Genomic DNA, 13559 nt, shown 5'->3' with positions numbered 1-13559 from the left:
ATACCTGTGAACTATCTATAGCAATTTGAAAGATAGAGACATCAATAATAGATGTGGGATATTTCCTGACTCAACAGAAACCTCTTTGACCAGCCAACAAAAAAGGCTCATAAACATGTTAGTGACAGTTGTCCTTTCAATCCTTAATTTTTTCTGATGTGTGTTGCAGTTCAGAATAGAACAAAAGTGATTGCATTGGGACAAACTGTCTTGCTGACGAAGGTTTTCTCCAGTGCCATTTCTACATCATCATTTCATGGAAGTTCAGGGTGCCCAAAATTTTACTACCTCCTAATCAGATATATTTTTGTGAGAAGCAAGATTCTAGATTGTTCTCTTCTGGAGTCTCATTGATTTGCCTGTGTATTCACTTATCCATGCACTAATTTTTAAATAACACAGTTTGTGCAATCTCTTCATCCAATTATAACGTTAAGTGTCTGCCTCTTTCTGGAAAGAGAAAGTGTCTCTTCCGAAGCTTTTTCTTGGAAATTATGTAATCTATAAACTAACTCCGCCTAATTGTGATGATATCCAAAGCATAAGGTAGTGGTTTCCTTCGAGTGGTCTTTAAACTTGCTTACAGTATGAATTAATGAAGCATAAATAACATTGAAATTGCTATTCCAGGTTTATAATTTTATTTTAAGGAAGCAGAGCAGTAGTGCACTCGTAAGGCACTCACCATGAAAAAACACAGCTGATGAGGATTCAGTCCCCAGACCCCATATGACCCCTTGAGTCCCACTAGTAGTGATTCCTCAGCACAGAGCCAGGAGAAGCCTGAGCACTGTTGGGTGTGGCCCAGAATGCCCCTACCCCTGCAATAAGTTATATTAATCACCACTATGACTCCTCAACTCACTCTATACCCTTCTACCTATGTTATAGCCGACTTCCGGGGAGTTTCCAGGTTCATGTTTCACAAGATTTTTGCAAGCTTTTTATGCTTTGGTTTTCAGTCTTTCACTATTTGAAACGGGGGAAAAGTCTCCAAGTTTTAAGAAATGTCTTATTCTACAAGGAGGCATCACTGTATCACTGTATCACTGATGTTATCCCATTCAATGTCCATCAACTTACTCGAGCCGGTCCCAGTAAGTCTCCATTCCTAAGAATCCCAGCCCTGAGATTTTAGCAGCCTCTCCTTACTCGTCCTTCCCAACGGTGCCATATTGGAGGCTCTTTCAGGGTCAGGGGAATGAGACCCGTTACTGTTACTGTTTCTGACATATTGAATACTCCACGGAGAGCTTGCTGACTCTGCAATGTGGGCAGAATACTCTCAGTAGCTTGCCGGGCTCTCCAAAAGGTACATAAATATTTCTCTCTCTGATTTGTTGCCTGCTGTCAGAACCCCATCAAATATGGTGTGGTAATTTTGGAAAATGGGTAAGGAGGGTCTTATGATGTGTCCAGGAATATGTTCACTCGTATAAGAGGCTTGACCTGAGCGTGTGAAAAGTGGCCTGGAGCGTGGTGTCGGTTGAGTAGTGGAGGCTGGCTGCTGGGGGCCCGCAGCTGACAAGGAGGCATTCCATTTGTAAATGAGTGAAATGGAAGAGTGTGATGATTTACAAAATAAAGGCAATTAGATTGGCACCCTTGATCTCTGTCTTGCAGGGTCACAAAGAAGGGTACAGATCGACAGTTGTGGTATGTGCAGGTTGCAATAGCCTCCACAGCCTGTATCAGGGTGAAAATTGATCATTTACTGAACACAATTTCTCCTCCTCCACCTTGGCACCTTCCTCCAGACGAGCCATTGTTTCCAATTATTATAGAGCTGGAGCAATAGCACTGCGGTAGGGTGGTTGCCTTGCCAACGGCCCACGTGGCCAACCTAAGTTCAATTCTTCTGCCCCTCTCGAAGAGCCAAGCAAGCTACCGAGAGTATCTCAACCACATGGCAGAGCCTGGCAAGATACCCGTGACGTGTTCAATATGCCAAACACAGTAACAACAAGTCTCATGATGGAGACGTTACTGGGCCCGCTCGAGCAAATCGATGAACAGCAGGAGGACAGTGCCACTGTGCTACAGTGCTATCGAGCACGTGCATAAGGAGTTAGCGGGTAGGGATATTCACGTAACCATGGCCATAGGGTGATACACCAACAGCAAGCCAGTGCAGTATTAAATTCTGGTCACTCTTTTTCTGTTCTATCCTGGGGACAAGTTTTCTGTCCTCATAGTAAGCTAGATACTAAAGCACTAAAGTATTCTATTCCTGCCTGGGTTCACAGTTGCTGTCCTCATTTTAAATTAAATTAGACTCGTTTTTTCAGGAGAGTTTCCCTTCCTAGGGGTTACTATTAAGAAGACAGTTTCCTATAGGAGAGGAATTTGTCTTATTTGCTGCCTGACAAAATTATATGAATTTCCCACTCCTATTTTCACTCTGAAAGTATCATTTTGCCAGTATTTCATTCTGCCTGTATTTTATTTTGCCAATGATAAAGTATTCTCAGGATGAACCCAGATCACTGAAGTAAGAGCTGTGAGTAAAACAAAAATAATAGTAGTGGGGCTGGAGTGATAGCACAGTGGGTAGGGCGTTTGCCTTGCACGTGGCCGGACCCTGGTTCAATTCCCAGCATCCCATGAACACAGCCAGGAGTAGTTCCTGAGTGCATGAACCAGGAGGAACCCCTGAGCATCACTAGGTGTGACCCAAAAAGCAAAATAATAATAATAATAATAGAAAATGCAACTGCCCTGTGAATAGAAGTATTTAGGTCACTTGAAGTAATATCTAAAATGTAGTTTTTCTTTTCCTTCTTTTTACAATCAAGGAATGTGATAATTTCAACAAAAATTTTCTAACATCACCCTAATCCCAAAATCTCACCGTGAAATTCATACTTACTTGTCTACTAGGTCACTGAATTTGGGAAATTCATTGTTGTTGCTCAACTAAGTAAGAAATACAGGCAATATGTACCTGAAAATAAGAATAACGTTAATTCTGGGTGGCTGGGTAAATATTGACTGAAAAAATAATTTCTTTTGAGAATTTGAATGTGTAGTCTTGGTCTTGCATACAAACTTTAAAGACATGCTCAAGATAGTAAAGTCAGTGGTAGGATTATCCTGAGTCTACAACTGTAATCTCAGTTTTCAGGTTAGAATAGCAAAAGAGAAGGCCAAACTTTAGGAAGCAGATAAGTAGTTGATATTTTTAAAAGTCATATGGCACAAACAAGAGCTGAGTCTGAGTAAATCACACAAAGAAAGTGTCATGATTATGACCAAAGAATGCACTCACACTAGTCAACAAATTCTCGTGGCTGATTGTGTATGAACTGGAATATCTCTGTGATGCTTTAACCTCTAGCTAATTTCTTTTCTTCTCTTCTTTAAAATCCCCGGTCAGTACTTGTATTCACTTTCCCATTGACTCCATTTCAACATTTATTGAAAAATACATAAGCATTTAGATGAGAAACTGCTTCTTTGACCACACTAAACCTGTTTGCATGAATGCTTGATGGATGGAATTAACTGATTCCCATCCACAGCCATACTCTGCTTTTGCTCTGAAGGACAATTGCTATCAGAGTAGATCTACAATTGTTTTCTTAGTCTTTCTTCATTTTCTCCCTCTCGACTGGTTCATTATCAACAACTCACAAACAGATTCAATAGATTTTATAATAAAGCACCAACGACAGATTCTTTTCTTTTTCCAACAACAGAATCTTAAGACATTAAGAAAAACAATGCAGGTGAAAGGGAATTGATTTATGGATGGAATCCTGAAGAAAATATATAATTAAGAAAACTTAGATCCATGGGGAAAACAATCACTTCAGAACACGAATTTTTGAAGAAGTATGTCATTTTGTGAGTGGAGAAGAGGATCGAAACAGCTGGAATTAAGGAGAGGCTTCATCCCACTTATGTCTCAGCTTCAAAAGAAAATAGCAAAAGAAATGAAAAACCACAGTGTTATCTCAGAGTTCTTCCTCCTGGGACTCACTGCTGAGCCTCAGATCGAGGCTCTGTTCTTTGTGCTCTTTCTTATTATTTACCTTCTGACCTTACTGGGGAACCTGATGCTGCTGGTGGTGATCAGGGCTGACTCCCACCTGCACATCCCCATGTACTTTTTCCTAGGACAGTTGTCCTTTTTGGATCTCTGCCACTCCTCTGTCACTGTGCCCAAGCTTTTGGAGAACCTCCTGTCCAAGAAGAAATCCATCACCGTAGAGGGCTGCATGGCTCAAGTCTTCTTTGTGTTTGCCACTGGCGGCACTGAGTCCTGCCTCCTTGCTGTCATGGCCTATGATCGTTATGTTGCCATCAGCTCTCCTCTGCTCTATGGCCAGAAGATGAGCAGACAGCTGTGTCTAGGGCTGGTGTGGGGCTCCTGGGGCTTGGCTTTTCTGGATGCTTTCATTAATATTCTTATAGCTCTTGATTTGGACTTCTGTGGAGGTCAAAATATCCACCATTTCAGCTGTGAGTTGCCCTCTCTCTATCCTTTGTCTTGCTCCGATGTGTCTTCGAGTTTTACCGCCCTGCTCTGTTCCAGCATCGTCCATTTCTTTGGCAATTTCCTCCTCATATTTTTCTCCTATGTTCGGATTTTGTTCACCATCCTGAGCATCAGCTCCACGACGGGTAGGAGCAAGGCCTTTTCCACCTGCTCCTCCCACCTCACTGCAGTGATATTCTTTTACGGTTCGGGATTGCTCCGCTATCTCATGCCAAATTCAGGATCCACACAAGAGCTAATTTTCTCCTTGCAGTACAGTGTAGTCACACCCATGTTGAATCCTCTCATTTATAGCCTAAAGAACAAGGAGGTCAAGGCAGCTGTGAGAAGACTTCTAAAAAAATCTTTCTAACATTTCATATACGAAAACCGAATAGAATTGAAATAAATAGTATATGTATATTAAAGTGAACTATCTGATGTTAGGTTCTGCAAGATGCCTTACTTGACACAAATTCTTTTCTTAAGTTGTTCGAGTCAGATTTCTTTTCTTGGAATGATACCATTTTGGTTCTGTTCACAAAAAGTTGATGGATAATCCTCTTATCTAAAAATTTTTCAAACTAAAACATTTACGGTATCAAAGATAGTATCTTAGACATTTCTGGCTCTAACTACCTTAATCCATCTTTCTATAACTAAATTCTATTTGTCCACTATCATTCCAGAAAAGCTGTTCATCAGTCTCCCAAAATCCTTACCACTCCCTTATTCACTCTTCTTAGCAAAGAATCTAATGCGGAAATGAGCGCAAGTCAGTGCCAGACAACTCACTCTCATAAATAAATTTTAAACTCGGGGAGAGATTCGGAGGTAAGATATTCTATTTTTAGCACTCCGACAGCCATCCAAGTACCTCTCTGGTACGACCAGTGGAGCTATCCTAGGTTCTGTCCATTCGAGTCAGATTTGTAAATATGAATCACAATAAAGCACATGCTTAGATATGTGTAAAATTCCAGACACTGTGTGAAGCATTTTGCAAATATTACCCATCTAAATACCACAAGAATTGTTTTTGGTAATTACTAAGATACCCATGTTGCACCATGTAGCTCTATGTCGGAGAGCGACTTCATGGAGATGAAATTTGGAACCAATTTAGCTTTTCCCAGCGCTTGTTTTCTTCACGACTTTGACACATTGACTCTCTCCAGGAAATTCGTCCCCAGCTACACAGTATTTGAATTCACCTTTTGCTTTACTTTTCACTAATTACCATCACACTTAATTTTAGTTTATATAATCATTTTCAAATTATTATTCATATTTTGTCATAAATTTGTAATTTAAAAATTGGTGTAGCAATTTATGAGACTTTTGTTTTAGACATACAATCCTATGCCCTTATAGGGTTTTATTATTGTTGTTTTACTTTGATTTAAGTCAGAATTAGATTTTGTCATTTGTAAAGAAAGGATGAAAAATATGCATTTGAGCAATGAGATATCATCTGACACCACAGAGACTGGCTCACATCAAAAAAAAAAAAAAAAAACAAGAACAGCCAATGCTGGAGAGGATGCAGGGAGAACGGGTCTCTCATTCATTGTTGGTGGGATGCCTACTGGTCTACCTTCTTTGGAAAACAATATGGACATTTCTCAAAAAATTAGAAATCGGGCTTCCACTTGACACAGCAATACAAGTATATTCCAGGGAATATGCTCCAGGACCCCAAAAATACACTGCAGAAAGACCATCTGCACTTCTATGTTCGTGGAAGCTCTATGTACAATAGCCAGAATCTGGAAACAACCCAAGTGCCTGAGAACAGATGACTGGTTAAAGAAACTTTGGTACATCTACACAATGGAATACTATGCAGCCACCAGTAAAATGTAGTCATAAAATTTGCTTATAAATGGATGGACCTGGAGAGTATCATGCTGAGTGAAATGAGTCACAAGGAGAAGGCCAGACAAAGAATGATAGCACTCATTTATGAGACATAAGAAGACATAGTGTGAAACTAATACCCAAGGAAGAGTAGAAACCAGGCCAGGAGGGCTGGTTCATGGTTGGAAGCCGACCCCAGGCAGTAAAGGGAGAGAGCAGTTAGAATGAAGAAGGGACCACTATGTTGAAAATGATCACTCTAGATAAGAACTGCATGCTGAAAGTAGGCAAAGGAACAAACATGATAACCTTTCAATGTCTGCACTGCAAACCGTAATGCCTCAAAGGAGAGAGAAATTGTGAGAGAGAAAGTTCTGTCATGGAGGCAGGAGAGAAGGGAGAGGTGACGGAGGGAGGGAAACTGAGAAACTGGGGATATTGGTGGTGGGAAATGTACACCGATGAAGGGGCAGGTATTGGAACATTGAATGACTGAATCAAATCATGAGCATCTTTGTAATTGTGTATCTTCATGGTGTTTCAATGAAAATGTAAATACATTTAAATTTTTAAAGTAAAATCAATAAATGGGCAACAAAAAAGAGGAAAATGTGTGTTTTCAATGTAGGCACATTTAATAGACACTACAAATAGTACATTTTTTAACCCTGCTTCAAACTATTTGTAGATTTACCAAATGTCTCCAGCAATGATAGAACCCTATGTCAAGAGATTCCCAGCTAAACCTCAATGCTAAACACACATCCCTATCATTCAGTCCTAGTGATATTGCAGAAATGGAAGAACATTGGATACCTGAAGACAGAGACCAAATATGTGAATATCACAACCAAATATGAGTGACTCTCTTTATGACAACAACAATAGCAACAAAGGGAAGGGATGGAGGAAAAGAATAAAATGTTTCCTTTGCAACAATATGCATGGAACCAGGGAGGGCCGTTCTAAGTGAGATACCCAAGGCGAAGGGCAAATGCCCTATGGTCTTACTCATTTATAGGACACAATGAAACTGAGCAAGTGAACAGACAAAACCAAAACTAAGCAAAACTAAAACCTTAGATTCAGGGTGCAGAAGTGAGGCAACTAGAAAGAAAAGAGGAAAGGGGAAATGAGGAAAAGACGTGGGGAAGAAATTTTGTGAATTGTGATGGAATAGTATTGGTATGAGGCGGTGGTCAACATGGGGTGACGTACAATTTGAAGAGGCGTAAAGCTGTATCCCTAAAACATATGCACTAGTAGAAGCTAGTATTATCTTTTAAATATATAATTTTTTAAAAATACAGAATTTCAGAGAATTCCTCTCATAAGGTTTAGTTAGAGCATTGAGGTAAAAGATATTTAGGAGAGGCATATGAGTAGAATTATCATAGATCGAAATTCATTCTTTCTGAAATTATCTTTTAGCTTTTGCTTATGTACAAAGTCCATCTTTCATCCCTCTTCACATTCACTACCCATAAACTCAAAGATCAAGAATATTTTTAACATGCTCTCTACTTTTTCAAGAACATTAGTTCCTTCAGATAATTTTTATGCAATAACTGTGTTTCAAAAATGTGAATTATGGGGAAAAAGAGTCTCCTGCCCCCGCGCGTGGCTGTCCTCACCAGGGCCCCTTGGAGGGGGGCAGGTTGAGTTTCCGTCCCTGCCCCGTACAGAACCCCGGCAGCTGAAGACCTCCAGAACCTGCCACAGCCATGCCGAGACCACTCTCCACACATCTGGAAAAGCCTCATGCATGAAGGAACCGGCAGAGGAACCCAGGCATGCAGGTCCCGGGGCTGAGATCTCCAAGCCTGCTCGGAGGGACTGGGCCTTCTCCACCCAGATCCCCCATCTTCCAGTAGGTAGGCGTTACACCCACCAGCTGCTGCCAGCGCCAGGTGGTTCCCATCAACGACCAAGACCCAGAGTCTATAAAACCCAGCTTCCAGAAGAGAACAGCACAGAGTCTCCTGCCCCTGCACCTGGCTGTCCTCGCCGGGGCCACGTGACATCTTATCTCATTTTTACTTTGGAGAACTCAGCAGGCTACCGAAAGTTTCCTGTCCGCATAGCAGAGTCTGGCAAACTTCCTGTGTCGTACTCAATATGCCAAATACCAGTGACAATGTTAGGTCTCATTCGCCTAGCCCCGAAGAGCATTGAATATGGCTCTTTTAAAACCTCAGGGCTAGGAAGAAGGAGACATTACTGGTGCCTGCTCAAGGCAATTGATGAACAACAGGATGATCGTGATCATGATCGTGTTGGGGAAAAAAGCTAAGAAAATTTCTAGGATTATTCTCACCCAGGGCTAACCAGTGCCAAAGTAGTGAGAAGTAATTTTAAGTAGAAGATTCTTCCTTATGAAGACAGATCTTCTTTTCTGGTAAGATTACAAAAAAAAAAAAAGGGTCTTCTTTTTTTTCCCCTTTTTTGGGTCACACCCAGTGATACTTAGGGGTTATTCCTGGATCTGCATCCAGGAATTACTCTTAGTGGTACTTGGGGAACAATTTGGGATGCCAGACATTGAACCCTAGCAGCCACATGCAAAGCACACACCCTACGTACTGTCCTATCTACCGCTCTCGTTCTGCCCCTGTTGGACTTTTTTCCTATATTATCATAAGTTCACAGTACAGCCAAGGCTAGCATTGTGATGGTTGCTCAAACGTTCTAAAATATTTCATCTGTCAGAAACAGAGCTTCCTTTGTATAGAAGTGTCCTTTGGGGATGGAAGGGAAATGTTTCATTTGTCAAGGCTCAGCAATTTTCAATGATGAAAATTTTTTTAATGAAGTTCACATTCAAATTTGGTTATATTATTAGATATATTTTGAACTTTCAAATACATTGATAATTAAGTTATATTAAGTTCTGGAAAAATTGTGGTAGTGAAATTAAATAGAAATTAAATATTTCTCTTTTAGCTTGTTGAACCATTTCCATAGTACTAATAACTGGTTTAATAATTGATCAATATAAAAAAAATAATTGATCAATCTAACTTACATTCTGATTGTTTCATCTAAAATAAGTAAAAGTGATTTTTATTTCCCATTTCAATTTTAGATGTAATCATTTAAACATTAAATTCACTGGCCAGGACTTCTAGTTAAAACAACTTCTCGTAGGAATCAGTGAGGATGTTTCTAATGCTTCAGCATTACAGATGATGCTGACTCTGTTTTAATCAATAGTCAACTTATTATATGACCTCTCTTCTAACTATATTTCGCTAGCAATAGATTAAAATTATATATTTTCTGTTTCTGGTGAGGATCAGGATATTTTCTTTTGTGTCTATCACTATAAAAGTTACATAATAAATGTCAAAAAATTGTTTGAAATGATCATATGGTTCTATTATTTAATTGTTAAGAATAACATATCAGTATTTTATGTTAAAGAATTGCTGCATCTGAGACTACTGATGGAAGGAAAAAGATACTGGTGACGGGACTGGTGCTGAAACATAGGTTATCTAAAATCCAGCTATGAATAACTGAAAATCATGGTTATTGAATTAAAAAATTTTAAAAATGAATTAATTTAGCAGCTATTTAATTTATTATTCCTGACTTATTTTATAAATAATATAGTATAATTTTGCCACACTCATCTGTTCTTTTTAACGTCCTTATTGAAGTTATGTTTCGCACATCACAAATAGCATCTACTAAAAGTGTACAGTACAGGGTCAGAGTCAAGAAGAGCTGGTAGAGCACTTGCCCTGCTCATAGTCGACCCAGGTTCAATTCCTGGCACCACATATATTCCCCTGACCCCACCAGGAGCCAGGAGCAATCCCTGAGTGCAAAGCCAGACAGAAACCCTGAACAACAACAATGAGAGATCATCTCACACCACAGAGACTGGCCCATATCCAAAAGAACAAAAGCAACTGGTGCTGGCGCGTATGTGGGGAGAAAGGGACTCTCCTGCACTGCTGGTAGGAATGCCAACTGGTTTAGCCCTTTTGGAAAACAGTGTGGACAATTCTCAAAAAATTAGAAATTGAGCTCCCATTTGACCCAGCAATACCACTCCTGGGAATATATCCCAGAGAGGCAAAAAAAGTACAGTCAAAATGACATCTGCACTTGTATGTTCATTGCTGCACTGTTCACAATAGCCAAAATCTGGGAAAAAAACCAAGAACAGATGACTGGTTAAAGAAACTTTGGTATTAACACAATGGAATACTATGCAGCTATTAGAAAAGATGAAGTCATGAAATTCGCATACAAGTGGTTCTACATGGAAAGTGTCATGCTAAGTGAAATGAGCCAGAAAGAGAGGGACAGACATAGAAAGACTGCACTCATCTGAGGAATATAAAGTAACAAATTGGAAGTCGAACTCCGAAGAATAGTTGAGATAAGTACCAGGAGATCTGCTCCACGGCTTGGAAGCTGGCAGCATTTGGTGGGGGGAAAAGCAGCTTAGATAGAGAAGGGAACACCAAGTAAAGGGTGTTTGGAGGACTCACTCAGGATGCAAGTTCGTGCTGAAAGTAGATTATAGACTGAACACAATGGCCACTCAATGCCTCTATTGCAAACCACAACACCCTAAAGGAAAGAGAGAGCAAAAGGGAATGCCCTGACGTAGAGGCAGGGTGGGGGGATGGGGTGGGAGGGTGGGAGGGCTACTGGGATCATTGGTGGTGGAGAATGGGCACTGGTGGAGGGATGGGTAATCGATCAATGTATAACTGAAACCCAAGCAAAAAAGTTTGTAAGTCTACAACTGTACCTCATAGTGTTTCACTAAAAAAAATATAATAAATAAATAAATCACTTGATCAGCATCCCAATACTCATCAATTTGCTCAAGTGGGTGCCAGTAACGTCTCTAGTCATCCCTGTCTCTTGCTAGTGTAGCCTAATGACGTCTGCTCGCTCCAGGAACACGAAGAGCATCAAACCATTTGTTCAGGGTCTTGATGAAGAAGTCTGACCATCTCCTAGGTGGACGACCTTGTGATCTTTTGATGTCCTGTGGAGTCCAGTCAGTAACAGCTCTATTCCAGCGGTCATCTCCAAATTGCATTATGTGTCGGGCTGATCTGACTTTCGATGCCTTGGCAAACGAGACAGGGCCCCTGATTCTCGATCTTCAACGGTGGTCCGAACTCCAGATTCCTTCTCTCACTTCAGTGAAGCATGATGCTACAAACATAGCTCTTTCGATTTCTCTTTGGGAGACACAAATCCCATTCTCATCCTGTTTTCGTAGGGCCCAGGCCTCTGAGGTATATGTTAGTGCAGGAAGAACAGTGGAGTCGAAGAGATGTGCCCGGAGCTGGAGGTTCTTTGTCCTCTTAGCTATTTCTTCGACACTCTTGAAGATGTCCCATGCCCTCTCTTCCTCCTGCACAACTCAGGTGCCAGGTCATTCATCATGTTGAGTTCTCGACCGAGGTATATATAACTGCTGCATTCAGAGATGTTCATTCCATTGAGAGCAAATGTAGTGTCAGGAACGAGTTCATTTCTCATGAACATTGTCTTCATGAGATTCAGCTTTTGTCTGACCTTTCCACACTCACGGTCGAAGTCGGCCAGCATTTGTGCTGCTTGGCTAATGTTTAATGTTATTAGAACAATGCCATCAGCGAAGCGGAGGTGGTGTACTTGCCAACCATCTATCTTTACTCCCATTCCTTCCCATTCCAGTTGTTGCATAATGTTCAGAGGGTGGCACTGAAGAATTTTGGTGAAATGGTATCATCCTGCCAAACCCCTAAGGTCTATGATCACTGCCTTGTAGAATGGTGAGATCCTGGTAGTGAAACCACAATACAGTTCATGGAGGATTCTGATGTATTGAGTTTGAAGACCCTGTTTGGCTAGGGCTTCGATGACCACTTCAGTCTCAACAGAATCAAAGGCCTTCTTTAAATCGATGAACATTAGATAGAGAGGCATCTTGAACTCTCTAGAAACCTCAATGAGCTCGGTTACCTTGTGGATATGGTCAATCATGCTGAATCCTTTGTGGAACCCAGCTTGCTCGCATGGTTGTCCTTCACCTAGTGTTCTGCCAATCCTATTCAGGACGACTCAAGTGAATACCTTATAGACGATGGACAACAGGCAGATTGGACAAGAGTTGCCAATGTCGTGGATGTCTCCCTTCTTGTACAGTAGAACAGTCCTGCTGGTTTTCCACTGGGATGGAACCTTGGATTCAGACAGGTAGCATGTGAAGAGCTAAGCCAGTGTATTGACGTCCTTGTACTGACGGCAGATTCTTCAGGTGTTTGAGTCTGATCATGTTGGATTTTGGAAGGCAGAATGTTGGGAACAACATATTTATCCTATGTAATTTGGTATGTGGGCAGGTGGACGTGGCTACCGGAAGATATCCAAAGTCATGGATAATCTTCTCCATTGCCCTTCTGGAAGATGTGATAGATCCATCAGGATGTTGGAGGGCAGTCATCTTGGTCCTATAGTTGGCAAAGGACAGATGGACACTGCAAATGCTTTTCCCAGCTTCTGCCACATCTGCCAGCACTGATGCTCTTCTCTCTTTTAGGTCTTCTTTTATCGCTTCTCTGCACTGCTTTGTGAGCTCAGACATTAGCTTGTGATTGCCTGAGGCACGCACCAAGCCATGTTGGCGAATGAGATTGAGAGTTTTTGAAGACTGGAGACTTTTTATGGCTTTCTGTCTCTTGGCATTCCTTGCACAATCATGGAGGTACTGAACCAGACAATCATATTCTTCATCAATGTCATCAATGACGGAATCTTCCCATGTTGCCACAATAGTGCCAAAGAAATTCCAGTTAGTGGTCGTTCTGGGAGTTCTCTTCTTAAACTTTGCAGCCCTTTCTTCCCACTCCGTGAAGTATAATTTTGCATGAAGGAGACAGTGGTCTGATCCCGTTTGGAATTTTGGGACAATAATGACATCGATCAGGCAAAACCATCAATTGAATATGATGTAGTCAATTTTGTTGTGGAACTATCCACCGGGAGACTGCCATGTCCAACGTTTAGATTCAGCCTTCTGGAACTGTGAGTTACCATGGATGGTCTTGGTCAACATAATAAACTCAGACAGTCTCTCTCCCTGTTCATTCCATTCTAGGCCATGGGTCCCGATGTGGAGTTCTTCGGCCAATCTTCTCGGTCCTATCTTGGCATTAAAATTACCAACAATGATCTTGTAGAAGGTGTGGTCTTCTTTATA

At 41.0% G+C, this 13559-nt stretch overlaps 1 protein-coding gene across 1 annotated transcript; it reads left to right on the top strand.

Annotated features, from left to right (window-relative positions):
- The first annotated feature begins 3935 nt into the window (after positions 1-3935).
- LOC130027176 (olfactory receptor 8S1-like) lies at positions 3936-4853 on the top strand. The gene has a single exon (XM_056117822.1). The coding sequence runs from the start codon at positions 3936-3938 to the stop codon at positions 4851-4853; it is 918 nt and encodes a 305-aa protein (XP_055973797.1).
- The last annotated feature ends 8706 nt before the right edge of the window (positions 4854-13559 follow it).

Source organism: Sorex fumeus, unplaced genomic scaffold (genome assembly GCF_029834395.1).
Source record: "Sorex fumeus unplaced genomic scaffold, SorFum_2.1 ptg000036l, whole genome shotgun sequence".
Lineage (NCBI taxonomy): Eukaryota > Metazoa > Chordata > Mammalia > Eulipotyphla > Soricidae > Sorex > Sorex fumeus.
The sequence above is the reverse complement of the archived record's forward strand: the minus strand, read 5'-3'. Positions and strand labels throughout refer to the sequence as shown.

Coding starts and splice junctions, on each gene's coding strand:
- LOC130027176 (XM_056117822.1), top strand. CDS start 3,936: ATGAAAAACCACAGTGTTATCTCAGAGTTCTTCCTCCTGGGACTCACT.